The 17,539-nt window shown below is 42.4% G+C and overlaps 1 protein-coding gene across 2 annotated transcripts in view; it reads right to left on the bottom strand.

The window, feature by feature from the left end:
• The window catches only part of LOC124721571 (polypeptide N-acetylgalactosaminyltransferase 16-like), a 555,752-nt gene that overhangs the window by 74,862 nt on the left and 463,351 nt on the right, over nucleotides 1–17,539 (bottom strand). For both annotated transcript variants that reach the window (XM_047246612.1, XM_047246611.1), the window contains exon 6: nucleotides 10,492–10,613. In XM_047246612.1, coding sequence (XP_047102568.1) covers nucleotides 10,492–10,613 — 122 coding nt within the window. The remainder of the gene's footprint in view (nucleotides 1–10,491; nucleotides 10,614–17,539) is intronic.

The raw sequence follows: 17,539 nt of genomic DNA, 5'->3' as shown, positions 1-17,539 counted from the left end.
TATTCTCTAATTGATCTTTCAAAAGCATTAATATTTAGCATAGATTTTATATCATTTGGCAACTTGTTGAATAGTTTTATTCCCATGTAGCATGTACCTTTCTGATAGTGTATATTACACTTGTGTTTGTAGAGTCACTTGCCTCTAAATGTTTAAATGTGTGAGAGTTCTTAAGGGACCAAACTGCAGAGGTCATCAGTCCCTAGACTTACACACTAATGAAACTAACTTAAACTAACCTATGCTAAGAACAACACACACACCCATGCCCGAGGGAGGACTTGTACCTCTGGCGGGAGGGCCCACGCAGTCAGTGACGTGGTGCCTCTAGACGCGCACCCACACCGCGCAGCTCACTTGCCTCTATAGCATTAACTAGATACTTGCACTATTCATCCACGAGACTCAGAAGGCCATAGACATGGGTTCCCAGGTAGATGCCATGTTTCTTGACTTCCACAAGGCATTTGATACAGTTCCCCACAGTCGATTAATGAACAAAGTATAAGCATATGGACTATCAGACCAATTGTGTGATTGGATTGCAGAGTTCCTAGATAACAGAACACAGCATGTCATTCTCTATGGAGAGAAGTCTTCCAAAGTAAGAGTGATTTCAGGTGTGCTGCAGGGGAGTGTCATAGGACCGTTGCTATTCACAATATATATAAATGACCTTGTGGATAACATTGGAAGTTCACTGAGGCTTTTTGCGGATGATGCTGTAGTATATCGAGAGGTAGTAATAATGAAAAATTGTACTGAAATGCAGGAGGATCTGCAATGAATTGACCCATGGTTCAGGGAATGGCAATTGAATCTCAATGTAGCCAAGTGTAATGTGCTGCAAATACATAGAAAGAAAGATCCTTTATCATTTAGCTACAATATAGCAGGTCAGCAACTGGAAGCAGTTAATTCCATAAATTATCTGGGAGTAGGCATTAGGAATGATTTAAAATGGAATGACCATATAAAATTAATTGTTGGTAAAGCAGATGCGAGATTGAGATTCATTAGAAGGATCCTAAGGAAATGTAGTCCAAAAACAAAGGAAGTAGGTTACAGTACACTTGTTCACCCACTGCTTGAATACTGCTCACCTGTGTGGGATCTGTACCAGATAGGGTTGATAGAAGAGATAGAGAAGATCCAAAGGAGAGCAGTGCACTTCATTACAGGATCATTTAGTAATAGCGAAAGCATTATGGAGATGATAGATGATTTTCAGGCTATTGGGAGAAACATGCACACACACACACACACACACACACACACACACACACACACATACACACAGCTGTCTCCCTACAGTGTTCTCAGTCAACTGCCAGCTCTTTCCTGGACCATGGAGTGTGTACTGGGTGAGATGGGGTTGCAGGATGGAGCAAGGTGAAGGGTGGAGAGAGGCAGGAGGCACGGAGAGGGTTGGAGGCAAGTGTCTAGCAGCTTGTAGGAGAGAGAGGAGCCGCCTGTGGGCTAGGTAGTGGTGCAGCTGGAGGGGTCAGGTGACAGACAGCTGGGCATGAGATTTCACTGACTAGAGCATGAGATGACAGCACACAACTAGCTGACACAAAATGGGTGGGAGTACTGGGACAGGGGATGGAGTGTGTACACGCACGCACACACACACACACACACACACACACACACACACACACACAACACACACACACACTATTGGGTGAGGGTTGTGGGGGGGGGGCAGTGAGTTAACTTAGGTTTAGGCCATGGAGGTTACGGGAGCGAAGAAGGATGTGCTGTAAGGATAGCTCCCATCTGTGCAGCTCAGAAAAGCTGGTGGTAGTGAAGAGGCTCCAGATGGCATTGGTTGTGAAGCATCCATTGAACTCTTGCATGTTGTGCTCTGCTGCATGTTGCCCCAATGGGTGAGCTGCCTCATTTTTTGTACCAGTTTGGTGGTTGCCATTCATTCTGATTGACAGATGGTTGGTTGTCATACCAACGTCAAATGCTGTGCAGTGGCTGTAGCAGAGCTGGTATATAACATGGCTGCTTTCACATGTGGCCTGGCCTCTGATGGGGTAGAATAAGCCTGTGACAGGACTGGACAAATAGAACATCTGCAAATGTTGTTCTGAAAAAACAGCTTCCTGGAATGCTAAATCTGACAAATCCTACATGCCATGATAACAGCACAACTCACAGACAAAGAAGAAGAATGAGAAAAGGAATAAGTCATAGGCACTTGCACTTTATTGGGGTAATTGGACAGATCCTTAGAAAACACTCCATTAAGATGGTTTTCCACCTGCTGACTAAATCTGGGGCACTATAAGTGAGTGTAATGGACACTCTCACACTGTGTAAGGCTGGGGTATATCAGTTACCTGATAATGTGGGAAGAAGTATATCGATATAGGTATATATGTCTAATGGCCAAATGGTGCACACAGTCAAAGATATCTGCCATGAACCCCACCACCACACCCGTTTACTCCAGTTAAACGAGTCAGGGGCTGCACACATCATTTGCCCATATTACACACTATGGAATAAGACTACACCAGAATTTTGGCATAGACATCTGAATATTGGGTCTGTGTAATAAATGAAGCCACCCTAATATGACATAGGGAGCAACTGATAAACTGTGGCTGCACCTTTGCCTCAGCAAAGCCTGGGAACCTGCCCTAATTATGGTTAAGGAGGACAGATCTATGAAAACATCAAAGAAATATAAAAGAATTACTGTCCAAACTGAATGCTTTAGGAGGTTGATGGGTTTTTAACTAAGGCAAAGGAAATGGAGAATTAACAGCATGTAGTGTATTGCTATACGTCACTGAACATTCACAATAAATATTTTATTTCAGTGATTGTAGTTTGTTATTACATACTTATATCAATAAAGTACTGACTTGAGTAAGGTCTAGGATGACCTTGAGATCATCCTTGAGTCCAGGCCAGTAGCAGTATGAGTTTTACAAGATAGGGTAGCACAGCTAATGGCAGATAAGTCAGAGTTAGAGGGACAGATGAATGGTTAGCATGTCTAGCTATCTGAGCGTGAAGTGAATCCACCCTCCACCAGATTGATCACTCATTTTTCTGGTAGGTGTCTTTTTTGGAGCACTTGAAGACATCGGCAGATTTTGGTAGTTGGTCAGATAGTCAGTTGTTACTGATGACAAAACTGCCATATATCAGTGAGGCAAAGACGTTTGATAGATGTAATGATGTGTTAAAAGCTGCACAAACTTTTAAGCAGTTGAGGCATCCCTCTTGAAATAGTCAAGAAAGCAACACAGTGTGACATTTTTAGGGGCAACTGAGTACTTTTATAGAAAACATAGGGAAACAGTAGAGGAGTTCATCCATAGAATACATAAAGTTAAGATATGGGATTATGAGTTAGGGGAGAATGATAAAATGAATAAAGTAACACTGCAGGAAACCAAACATAGAGCTCTCAACACATTCCTGAGAGGCCTGTCACCTAACATGATGTAGACAGGTACCTCAGAAGTTCTATATTCTAATGCTAGGTTAGCAACAGAATACAAGGAAATTAGTTTAGGAACTGGTGAACCTGATTAATGTGGGATATTCTCCGATGATTTGAAATGTTGTAAAAGTGGGAGTGTCAGCAGCCTCAGTGGTGTAGGAAGGGTGGTTATCAGCAGAAAAATAATGGAAATGGCAATAGAGGTAAATAATGAGTTAATTGTCCTGTGTTAAACATTGAAGTGAATCCCAAGTCTGCTGAGTGGCACTCCCAGTAAATGTCAATGCAGCTTGGATACTAGGGTGCATGTGTCAGTAGTGAGTAGAGAGCTTTTCAGTCGAAAATGATTGACCTCCCATACCATAGGTTGCATGGGGTAGGGGATAGTGATGTGAGAGCAACTGGATTGATTGAATTAAGTTTTCAAATTGAGGTGGTTCAGTTTGAACAATGTATGGATGTGTTGCATCATGTAGGTGATGGTTATTGTATTATCTTAGGGTTGGACTTTTTGAATGAACATTGTGCCAAAATTATCTTCGAAAATGCATAGTGGAACTCATTGGGACAACTTTTCACCAAGGGAAAACTGTCGGCCATGGAATGCTGTTGCAAGGGGTGTCTGTCTTTAGGGACTCACCATCTAAGCTTTGTACAAGATCACTGAGGCTTGATCACACGATACTGGGCCTAAGGGCTCTGGAAAGCCACTTTGGGTGAGTGTGGAGCCAGACTTACCAGTCAGTATTGTGTTGTGTGTGGTAGAACTACTGAAAGAGAGTGATATATGGGATACCTCATGGCGTTTTGGAAGAAGAAGCATTGTACACATACAAGAGGGAGATGGTATCCTTGAATCTCGATATTTTTACTCCCAAGGAAACAAATTTAATGAAGGGGATGATTATAGCAAATTGAATATCCTGGAGAATGATTTGGATGTGCAGAATGTGAGCCATGGTCAACAAGATATTGCTGCTAGAATTGCATTATGTAAGAAAATAGAGCATCTACAAGGGACAGAAACATATGAAATGTGGATTTATGATATGAGTTTGAAGATGTGTTTTTTCCTTAAGGACTGACAAAGGCAACACCCATTATGCAACATCAAATACTGAATGGAAATGAAGTATCATTAACAATATTGGTTGCTTCATTATTTGCAGCCAATTACAGAATAATTTATTGACCAACAGTTAGCTGACGGAATAACAGTAGAAAGTTTCAGGTCATGGGGTGCCACTATTGTCACTGTGCCAAAGAAATGGACAGATGAGTCCAAGAAATGTAGGTTTTGCTGTGTATATAGACATCTTAATAGTAAGGTGGTGACTGACACATACCCCATCCCTGATATCATGGAGGCTGTTGATGATTTAGGACAGTGCCAATATTTTTCTGCTATGGATTTTTGATGAGTAGATACCACAAAATAGAGGTAGCTATGGATGAACAATCAGCGACAGCATTTTTGGTACCCTGGGGTTATTATCAGTATAGGATGCCATTTGGATTGAAGAATGCTCTGGAAACATTTCACGAGTTATTAGATGGGGTTCTGAGGTGATTAAAATGTGGGCAGCATTTGGTATATCTGGATGATATAACTGTGTTTTCAGAAGATATGGATGAACGTTGGCAGTGATTAAAAGAATTTTTGAAAGACTGTAGGTAGCATTTTGACAATGGGTCTAGAGGTCAGGCAGGAATTGGGTTACTTAGGTCATGTAATCAGCAGGGAAGATAGCCAAAGCAGACCCAAGGTTCAGTTACTAAGGCAGGTAAGGAGTTGTGATCATTTCTAAGACTCACTAATTATTATGCAAAATTCGTGAGGGGCTTCACAGATATAGCATAAGCATTTATACAGTTGTTAAAGAAAGAGGTTACATTTAACTGGACAGAGTAATGCCAAAGTGTGTTTGAATCACTGAAGAAAGCATTAACATTGAGCCCATTTTTAGTATTCCTGGACTATCAGGAAGAATTTACGTTACCACGTGATGCATCCAATCAGGCATTGGAGTGCATGTCGAGCCCATGAGGTCATTGGTGAGGAACATCCTGTTATGATTGTATCAACATAACAAAGCAGAAAAGAACTATTCTACTATGGAAAAAAAGGATGCTTAGTCCCATATACAGAATTACATATTTGTGGTGTTACTTATAAGGGGAAGTCAAATGAAAATGAGACAGATGGAAAGAATAAGCTAGCTGTATATTATTTCAAAAGTAATTGCTATAACTGTTAATACATATATCCCACTGTGAGACAAGATTGTCAATGCCTTCATGGAAAATTTTTTCAGTTGCCAGTGGAATCATGACTGTCCCAGGCATGCACCTCTTCATCCAAAGAAAATCAACAGCTGTGAATGTCTTTCTTCAAGGCTCCAAAAATAAGGAATCACCAGGGGTTATTTTGAGATTGTATGGAGGATGTGTGAAGATTTCACAGTGTAATTTCTGCAGTGTAGTAAAAAAAAACCCTGGCAACTTGTGGATAGGCCTTATCCTGAAACAGAATCATGCCATCCACCACCATTCCTGGGCTTTTTGACTTGATAGCATGCTCCATTTTTTGCAAAGTGCCCACGTACCATTGTGCATTAATTATGGCACAGTGTTTCAAAGGATCATCTTGGCTTACATGGACTGGCGTACCTATTGTATTGACAATGGTGCAGAAGTTTTGCTGGGAAGCCCTTACATATTCTCTATAAAGCTCTGATCTCTCTCCATGCAGTTTCCATATTTTTGGAGTCCTGAAGAAAAACATTTGTGGCTGTTGATTTGCTTTGGATGAAAAGACGTGTGCCTGTATATAATTATGGTTTTGTAGGCAACTGCAAACATTTTTCCATGAAGGAACTGCATGTCTTGTCTCACAGTGGGATACATGTATCAATAGCTTTGACATTTACTTTTGAAATAATAAATAATTTATTTACTTTTTTCATTGGTCTCATTTGGGAAAAATTTAAAGTAGTTACACATTGTACAGCCCTAAAGTGTTTATTAGGCTTGAAGGGCCATCGAGTATGTTAACAATGTGGGCATTACATCTCTGTAACTTGACCATGAAGCAGTACATAGGCCAGGGAAGATACACAGGAATGTAGATGGGTTGAGCAAGAAGGTGGTCACAATACAAACATAAGGGCTAGGCCTTGCCCAATGGCAGGTAGTACATATTTCCAACTACAAGCTATATAGGGTACAGCTGCAGTTCAGCATATGTGGCAGTCTGTTGTGTAAGGCAACAATGTTAGGGTCATGCATGGTGGTGCCATACAAATGCAAAGAGGAAGTACTAAAGGAAGCTCACAATCATGTTTTATTTGGAAGTCATACTTGTAGGGCAACAAATTGGAGGGTAGCAGAGAGGTACTGGTGGAGAGGAAGAAAGAGATGTGTGAAGAATAGTGCACAGTGTGCACAGACAGCAGATATGAGCCATAAACAGGTGTTATTGCAGAGATTACCAGAGGCTACAAAATCATTTAAAATGTTTGGAACGGATGTGTTGGATACATTTAACAGGAATCCTGTAGGAAACCATTTTGTGTTGATAGCTATTGATCATTTTCCTAGCTATGTGGAAATGACTTCAGTCCCTAATCAGTATGCAGCAACAGTGGGACAAGCCATTGTCAACTGTTGGCTACTGACATTGGGAGTTCAACTTGATGAAACAGTTATGTACATTGCTACAGATTTGCAAATTTATAACTAGTCTACTAGTACACACAGATGGATGGTGGAATAGAGAAGGTACACCGTATTGTAGGAAACATGTTGAGTGACTACCCATATATAAACTCACACCATAATGACTGGGACCCATATCTTTCACTTGTAATGGCACCTTACAATTTGCAGGTTTACACCAGTACAGTACTACAGATTTGTTCATCCATATGAGGTGATTTATGGGACAAAAATACCATTGCCATTTGATACAATTAAAACAAAGTACGGTAGAGACAAAAAGGTAGAGCGTAATTTCACACAAACATTGACAGAGGTGTGGAGGCAAGTCCAGAGGAGAAATGCAAAGGCTTTGGAGCAACAAGAAGCAGCAGTTGAATGCAAGGGAAGACTTCTACATGATAGGGTAAGACAAAAAAGTTTGTCACAGGATAGCAAGGACCATATCAGGTGATAGAGACCATGACTCCAGTTAATGTGAAGTTACAGTTGCCTATAAAAACACAATAGTGCACATTGAATGCCTACGGCCATTTTGCGGTGCTCCAGATACATCACCACAAGTACTGAGAACTACTTCTGGGAATCAGACAAAAAAGAAGAAACGTAGGGGTGAACGCTCGGGTATTGAATAACCAATGCAGAAAGTACCATACACATTGCAGTCAAGGAAATTAATGAGAACATATAATGTACTTTCAGTTACAATAATGTGATCACAGGCTTAAAGGAATTTGAGTCAGTGTAAGGAGTTACGGAGAGTAATTATTTGTATTGTGTAGCAAGTTAGTTTCATGTGCAGTATTACTGTAGTATTTAGAATACGATTCTTTTTTTTTTCATATGTGTGTCTAATATAAACCAGTGACAGTAGACTTTATTTTAAGGGGGGAGAGAGAGTGACTGTAGTCCTTGTCCTCAGGTTGCTGTGCACCAAGGTTAAGGATGAAGGGGATTCTAGCCATGGCAGTACTACACTTCTTCCTCAGGTTTGCGGTGTGGGTGCTTCATGATCATTGCCTGCAGGGTGGAGCACTGTTTACAAGGCAGGAAAATATGGTAATTACCAGCCATCAGTGGACACTTAGACTTTGAATGCATGGAAACTAAGAAATGAAGTAAGAAGGTTGGAAGACGTGTTTTCTGGACTATGGTGAGACACAAACATCGAGGGAGCACTCGGAGAAGTATTGAGGGAATATGTTTAACTACATTGCTCTTATGGACAGCTGAGGGAGAAAATGCAGCGAGCAATAGATAAGAGTGCTGTGAACTATATGGTGATGTAAGATAGACCACTAGATAATGGAGAGAGAATAGTGAAGATGGCTTTCAGGCTGTGTGCGATTTGCAGGGGGGATTGGGGGGGGGGGGGGGGCGGGGATTTCTCCCCCTCTGCATCAGACCATCCCCTCCCCTGGTTTTAGTTTATGCATCCCAACCTGGGATGTTTATTTCCCACTCACTGTAGTAAAACTTTACATATAATTTAAATTTGTGTAGCCGAACACTGAAAGTTTTTAATAAGTCTTACTATTAATACTATTAATATGTTTCAGTTTTCTATCATCAGAATAAGTACAGATTTTCACAAATGTGCCTCTACTTTTTGAATTCCCCTTGTATACCTGTATGTAGATGATTTTGTAAATAAGCTTTACCTATAATGTACTTTTAAAGATATAACAAGGGATGGCTTTTCCGATAGTGCATACGCGTGAATAGTGAGTTTCGGCATTAACATCTATTTAACGTCAGCTGTTTAACCATGCGTAATGCCACAGTCCAAGCTAATAACATATATAATTCTACTAACCCCCTAAGACATCCCCCCCACCCACTGGTAAAAGCACAAATCGCACCCTGCTTTCAGGACTGCGAATGAGTAAGACACCAGGGAAGTGAATGGGACTACAGAAAGAGTGAAGTAGTAGGAATCGGGAAGGCATTGGCTAAATGGCATACCATGTAGTTAACAAGTCTAGAACGTGAAGTACTGAACAATGCAAGCATGTTAGGGAAACTGAAGTGAGAGTTACTGAAATACAGAAAAGCATCAACCAATACTGTGAATCAGGATTTCGGAATTACACAAACTCGAGTGGGTTCGAAACTTCCCGGCAGATTAAAACTGTGTGCCAGACCAATACTCGAACTCGGCAGAGCACTTGCCCGTGAAAGGCGAAGGTCCCGAGGTCGAGTCTCGGTCTGGCACATAGTTTTAATCTGCCAGGAAGTTTCATATCAGCGCACACTCTGCTGCAGAGTGAAAATCTCAGTCTCAAGTGGGTTTGTTAGACACGAGAGTCACCACAGGGACAATGTTGAAACAGTAGCATCTGGGAAGCATGGACAGTGATGACAAGCTTGCAGGAAGCTATTTAACACAGAGTACACGGACAGCTGAGTCCAGCATTGCTAACCTTGGAGCAATATTTGTTAGCATTACACAGGGTGCAGGAAGATCTGCTGACTGAGGTAGGACTTATTGTGGAGCCCAGTAGATAGAACTATTATATAATATTGATAGAGGTCAGGATGGAGTAGGTATTGGTATTATTCCCAGTGGTACAGTATAATGCACAATTGAGATGTTTCACTGTACATCTTTGCCCGATAAGGCAGGTGCAAGACGGAAGGAGAACGGTTAGCCAATAAAAGTACATGCAACACAGAGCGGTTCCTAGGAAAAGCAGATGCACAAGGGTACCTCAGGAATATAACAGAGCCCAAACCATATTCACAGCAGGAGTGATACTACTGGATTTACTCATTATACAATGCTGTAACAGTAGTGGAGAACTGCTATGAGCAGGCTATACTCACAGTGGCAAAACAGTTGGAGTTAGCAGTAGCAGAATATTGACAAATGGAATGATATATAACATAATGAGACTAACCCTCCATCTATCAACCACAGTTTCAGAAACTACCAGACTAAACGTAATGCAGCCTCAGTTGTATCGGTGAGACAAGCTGTCAGCAGTGTCACCAGTGTAGAATTCACCTACCTCACTAACACCTTGAAACCAGACCTCATCAGTTACCTGAACCATATCACTGCATATGGTTTCAGAACAAATGTTACAAATTGTCCAGCAATAGAAGGAGGGTCAGCACTGGAGAACAGTGATCCTGGGTATTATGTTGCCTAGTGCCACAGTTCCTCTGGCTTTGTTTTGTGCAACCCCTTCTGGCTCCTTCTTTCAATTAAAAAAAATAACTGTTAGAAAAGGTATTAGTTAGCAAAAATTTTCACGTACGAGTTAGTAGATATATAATACTTAACTGATGACCTTTACCTGCGAAAGCCTGTTGAGAAGTGGCTCCAGCCATCCAGTGTTAACCTCGCAGTGGCTGTCCAGAAAAACTAAATAGTTGCCTCTTGCCTCGCTGGCTCCAATGTTGCGTGACCTGATTAGGCCTAAGAAGACAAGATTGTTTATTGTGAATTTCAGGAACTGCTGGTGACTTGATACATCATTCTTAATTTTACTGTTATTTATTTCCTCTTAATTGTGAACATGAAAAAATGAAATCATAAAAAGCTGCCAAGAAGTTGATGAACTGAACACTTGCTTCACTCTCCATAAGGCATTAATTTATGAAATCTACCAAACAACATTGCGTTTGAGAAGATGATTGTTTTTGTCATTTTAACATCCACCTTCTAGCTGTTTCAATGAGAATGGAACTGACACATGTCATTACCACTGTCAATACTATGTAATGCTGATAGGGGGAAATACGTATGATAACCAGAAAATAATCAGCCTCAGCAACTTGTTTTACATAGGGTGACTTTATACAGGGTGAGTGATTGATAAGAGGATATGGAACAAAAGAGGACTAATGAATTTACATCCAGAAGTGCATGGTTTTTACCATATGTGTTGAAAATGGTTTCCATGTGCTTCAACATATGCATTTATGTGCCATAGCATGTTCTGTCCCAAACATTTACATCAGCCATGCTGCATCAGAACAGTGTCAAAGGCAGCACGGATACGCTGCTCTCGTGTCTGCACATCTGGAATTGGCTCTGCATACACAATACTTCTGAGCTAGCTCCAGAACCAGAAACTGCACGGATTGAGATCCAGTAAATGAACAGGCCACGAAACTACATCCCCTCATCCAATCCATCGACCAGGGAAGACGTGTGTCCGGAAGTAATGGTGAAGTGGGCTGGAGCACCATCACGTAGCAGCCACAGAACCCTTTCAAACATCAATGGCATTTCTTCCAGCAGGGGAGGCAAAGTCACCCACAAGAAACGCCTATAGTTTCGTCCTGTTAGGTGACGTGGAAGGAAGACTGGTCCCAAAATACGGTCGCCAATTATCCTGACCCACACATTCCGACTGCACTGATGCTGATGATTCACTGTCACCATGTGGTAGGGGTTTTGCATACTATCCCACAGATGATGGTCGCGAAAGCTGAAGATACTACTCTGCGTAAAGATGGCCTCATTTGTGAATAGGATGAATGACACAAATCCTGGAATCGTGGTTGCCTGGTGAATAAACCAGTGAGAAAACTGCTCCTGATGTGGAAAGTCTGTCGCTAGTAAGCCCTGCACACGCTGTAAGTGATAAGAGTAGTAAAAATTGTCGTGGAGAATGTTCCATACGGTAGTCTGGCTTATCCTGTAATGGCGGACCAACTGCCTGGCAATTGACATGGTCATTGCCTTCCACAGTGTTAATCAAATTTTCCTCCTAATCTGGTGTCCGAACATTTCGGGCATATCCTTCATGATTTCCTGCTTCCTGAAGCGACCCTGTTTCAGACAAACGGCGAAAAACTGTTGCAAGCATTGAATGCTGTGGTTGTTTCCAGCAGGGATTGGTCTCCTGATACAAACCTGCTGCCCGTCGTTCATAAGTAAACATTATGCTGGCAAGCTCTCGTTTGGAATACAGAAGCATTGTGTACAAGGCTGTATCACATTCACTACAAGGTGAGTCTGTAAGAGAAGTGAATCAGACACATTACCAATGACTATGGCATGAGAGGGCACTAGGGGCATGACGTATGAGGAGCACTACCACCTTCTAGGAGGAAACCGTGCGTACTGTAACATTGGCTGCATGGTGCCGCGTCTATTAGACCGCAGTCTTTGTAACAAAGTATGATTGAGTAAATGGTCTCTAGCACGGAAATCATGCATTGTCGGACATAAGTTCATTATAACTTTTTTGTCGTGTATCCTCTCATCGATCAATCCCTAAAGTTTGTACACGAAGGAAACAGATCACCCTGTATATGACTCTCATTAGTGTGGTTAATTTTTCAGACGCTACTCACTAATTAGTTAACGGGAATATGTTTCTTCCGTGCATATTATTCTCCAGGTAGCAAATGTATAGGTGTTAGAAGAAATATGGGTTAAATGCTAAACGTCGAGTGTTCCCTTTTCTTGTTCCACTGTTGAATAATTTGCAATTACAGGTTATTGTCCACGTCGAAATCTGTGATAACTGAACAGGAATTAGTAACTCCTAGGAGACATGATGCTAATACCGTGTAACATCTCCTCTAGCCTTTTAATAGCCGCAGTTCTGACAGGAAGAGAGGCCGCAAGTTTCTTCAGGTATGCCACATCCAGCTGAAGCCAATCATTGATGATTAGATACTGTATAACTAACAAACTCAATGTATGTTGATTGCTACTTTTCACCAGCTGTTCCAAATAGTCGCAGACATCATCTTTGAGATGAAATGAGTGGTTGAGCGTGCCATTCGAGATACAATAGGCTGCCTGAGTATTCGTCAAACCAGGAAAACGCGTGAACACTGCTGTTGTCATCTTGAAATACAGGAGTGTCCACAACATATTCATCTCGAAGACGTAGAATAAATGGCAAAACTTGGTCACCGCGAACACTGAAATAAAAAATCTTTGATGACGTTCATGGTAAGCAGGTCCGCCCCCGGTAGCTGAATGGTCAGCGTGACGGATTGTCAATCCTCTGGGCCCGGGTTCGATTCCCGGCTGGGTCGGGGAATTTTCTCTGCCCAGTGTTGTCCTCATCATCATCCTATCATCCTCATCGACTGCAGATCGCCGAATTGGCGTCAAATTGAAAGACCGACACCCGGCGAATGGCCAGCCCGACGGGGGGCCCTAGCCATACGATTAAATAAATTAAATAAATGGTAAGCAGAATAAAAAGGCCCAATTACTGGTACGAAAAACAACTCCTAAACATCTGAGAACTGTTTTCAGCGTCACTACACCGTCCACATACTGCAGGTCAAACGCCTCATTGGGCCATCGGTGCACTTGTTGCCTTGCATCACTAAAAAGTGCCAAAATTTCGGATCATACTACGCGCTTCCACTCAGCTACGGTGCTGTTTGGACCACTGAAGACGTGCAGCCTTATGTGCAGCGGCGATGAGTCACCTTTTGCTATGTACCCAACTCCAAATGTCCATCGCAAGCTGTTCCATTCTCAATGTTCTCTGGAAGCTAGTTGAGATTTGAATCCAAGCATATTCGTAAATCAGATTGACACAGGCCTGTGGCACTTGAAAATTCAAACCCCTTTTAGAGCGAAGGCATTCACTGACACCGGCATTTCCTGTCGGATTTGAAACCATCTTTATCGAGAAGAAGTGACACTCGTGTCCACTCCCCATCGATTAGGATCTATTTACGGCCACTCTTCTTACTCTGTATTAGATGGTTGCGAGTGGCACACCAATCCTCGTACACACAGTGTACAGTCCGCTGTGTGATATCATTCTTACGGTGGTCATGAGGACCTATAAACACGATAGCCTCTTTCGGTCACTCATTCGGAGTTCCACGTCGACTAATCTTACCACACTGGTTCCAAATAACCGACTGGCACTTATACACCATTTCACTGCCATGACATGCGTCAGTGGTGGAGGGTCACATAATCACCTGGTCCAATTATGCAACGTGAACAACGCTCAAAAGCGACCATTATGCTCTTTTAAGGGGGCTCATTACTATTTCGTCTGGTGAACGTCGCGCAGTGGATGCTGGGAGCGAATGTACACGATACATGCAACACACATGCAGCAGTCCTGCAGGGCGGGTAGTATATGAAACAAACACCTACGTGTGTTTCTACAAAAACATAGACGATATACAGAGATAACCAAGGAAAGGCAAAGTTACGTTTATAGCATTTGTAGACTTGGAGAAACTTTTTGACAATGTTGGGTGGAATACATTATTTGAAATTCTGTGAGTGGCAGGGGTAAAATACAGAGAGCGAAAGGCTATTTACAACATGTACGGAAACCATACGGCAGTTATGAGTCAATGCGGATGAGAAGGAAGCAGTGGTTGATATGGAAGTGAGACAGAGTTGTAGCCTATACCCGATGTTATTCAGTCTGGACACTGTGCAAGCAGTAAAGGAAACAAATGAAAAAGTCGAATCAAATCAGGTAATTCTGAGGGAATTAGATTAGGAAGCGAGACACTTAAAATAGTAGATGAGGTTTGGTAATTAAGCAGCAAAATAATTAATGATGGTTGAAGAAAAGAAGATATAAAATGTGGACTAGCAATGGCAAGAAAAACGTTTCTGACTGACATTTGTTAACATCGAGTATAGATTTAAGTGTTAGGAAGCGTCTTTTGAAAGTGTCTGTGTGGAGCGTAACCATGTCTTGAAGCGCAACATGGGCGATAAACTGTTTAAACAAAAAGAGAACAGCAACTTTTGAGATGTGGTGCTACAAAAGAATGAGGAGGTTCTGAATAGAACTGAATAGAAAAGAAATTTAGGGCACAACCTGATTAGAAGGAGGAATCACTTGATTGGACATATTCTGAGACATCAAGGGATCACCAAATTAGTACTTGAGGGAAGTATGGGGGTAAAAATCGCAGAGGGAGACCAAAAGATGAATACAGTAAGCAGATTCAGAAGGATGTAGGTTGCAGTAGTTACTCGGAGACGAAGAGGCTTTCACACGATAGAGCAGCATAGAGAGCTGCATCAAACCAGTCTTTGGACTGAAGAAAGACAGCAACAACAACAACACCAGACATGGTCTCAGAAATTTTGTAGCACTTACTGAAATTTTGTCGCTATACATTACAAAATGCTGTAATACAATGCAACAGCGAATAGCATTGTTTATTATTACTCGTACTGAGCGGAAGCAAGCCTGTAACGGCCGACTTCAACAGATTCATCTACTCGTAGCACTCCTTCCACGAATGGCCCACTTATGTTATACATGTAACAATGGTCTTTTTACTGGGCAACGTTCTTTTATTCAAAACGCTGCCAGGAACATTTTCTGATTGTAATTTCACTGCGTTACGAAATTAATGAGGAAGGTGGAGACTAGCTCAGGCTGTCCTGTGATATCTCTTCCTGGAATATACACACTGATTACTCAAAACATTCTGACCACAGGTCACCGCCAGACTGAATTCCGCCTGGTAGCGGTGCGGGCACGTGATGCGATAAGGGAAGTGCATAAGCGGCACAGCGATACGGGTCGCAAACGTGACAATCCACTGACATAAGCGAGTTTCACGAAGGGCAGCGCCCTGCGCTTGGGAACGACCATCTCGGAAAAGGCGAAAATGGCCTGCTATCCGCGTGAGCACTTATAGAAAGTGTCTGGACAGTAAAACGACGGGTAGGCGACAAAGTGTTGGACGTCCACGCCCCACTGCAGAAAGTGGTGGGCGGAGGCTTGCCCGCTTTACACTTACGTGACAAAAGTCATGGGATAGCCATATGCACATATACAGATGGCAGTAGTATCGCGTACACGAGGTGTAAAAGGGCAGTGCTTTGGCGGAGCTGTCATTTTTACTCAGGTGATTCATGTGAAAAGGTGTCCGACGTGATTATGGCCGCACGACGAGGATTAACAGATTTTGAATGCGGAATGGTAATTAAACCTAGACGTATGGGACATTCAGTTTCGGAAATCTTTGGAAATTCAGTATTCCGAGACCCACAGTGTCAAGAGTGTGCCGAGAATACTAGATTTCCGGCATTTCCTCTCACAATGGTCAACGCAGTGACCGACGACCTTCACTTACGGACCGAGAGCAGAAGCGGAGTTGTCAGTGCTAACAGAGAAACAACACCGCGTGAAATAACCGCAGAAATCAATATGGGATGTACGATGAACGTATCCTGTAGGATAGTGTGGCGTTAATTGGTTATGGCAGCAGACGAGTGACGCGAGTGCCTTTGCTAACAGCACGACATCGCCTGTAGCGCCTCTCCTCGGCTCGTGAGCGTATCGTTTGGACCCTAGGCGACTGCAAAACCGTGGTTTAGTTGGAAGAGTCCCGATTTCCGTTGGTAAGAGCTGATGGTAGGGTTCGAGTGTGGCGCAGACCCCACAAAGCCGTTGACCCAATTGTCAACAAGGCACTGTGCAGCCCGGTAGTGGTTCCATATGGTGTGGGCTGAGTTTATATGGAATTGACTGGGTCCTCGGTCCCACTGAATCTATCATTAACTGGGAATAGTTATGTTCTGCTACTTGGAGACTATTTGCAGCCATTCATGGACTTCATGTTCCCAAGCAATGATGGAATTTTTATAGATGACATTACCCTGTCTCACGAGGCCACAATTGTTCGGGAATAGTTTGAAGAACATTTTGGACAGTTCGAGCGAATGATCTGGCCACCCATCTAACATTTAAGAACATAATCGAGGGATCAGTTGGTGCACAACATGCTGCACCGGTAAGACTTTAGCAATTACGGACGGCTATAGACACAGCATGACTCAATATTTCTGAAGGTTGTTGACTCCACGCCACGTCAAGATGCCGCCCTACGGCGGGCAGAAGAAGGGCCGACACGATATTAGGAGGTGTCCTATGAGTTTTGTCATCACAGTGTAAGTAAGTGGCCAGTTTGAGTATTTATTATGGAGAGGGAATGTGACTCATGTCTTTTTAATGACATTGTGTTGAAAGCGTCAAACGTTGAATTCACAATCCTACTTCAGTTATTTAAAGTTCGATAATGCTATTAGAAGGTAGCCGGCCGCTGTGACCGAGCTATTTTAGGCGCTTCAGTCCGGAACCACGCAGTTGCTACGGTTTCAGGTTCGAATCCTGCCTCGGGCATGGATGGGTGTTGTGTCCTTAGGTTAGTTAGGTTTAAGTAGTTCTAAGTCTAGGGGATTGATGACCTCAGATGTTATGTCCCATAGTGCTTAGAGCCATTTTAGCCATTTATTAGAAGGTATACAGCTTTTGTGTAAAAACGTCAAAGAGAGCAAAGTTGCCATCTCTTGCAGTGGCTTCTGTCCACTTTTTATAGGGGGAAAACTTAAAAGCAGCAGCGGAAACATGATCTCAGCAGCGA

The sequence above is a fragment of the Schistocerca piceifrons genome, chromosome X, assembly GCF_021461385.2.
Source record: "Schistocerca piceifrons isolate TAMUIC-IGC-003096 chromosome X, iqSchPice1.1, whole genome shotgun sequence".
Classification (NCBI taxonomy): Eukaryota; Metazoa; Arthropoda; class Insecta; order Orthoptera; family Acrididae; genus Schistocerca; species Schistocerca piceifrons.
This window is presented reverse-complemented; position numbering and strand designations above follow the sequence as displayed.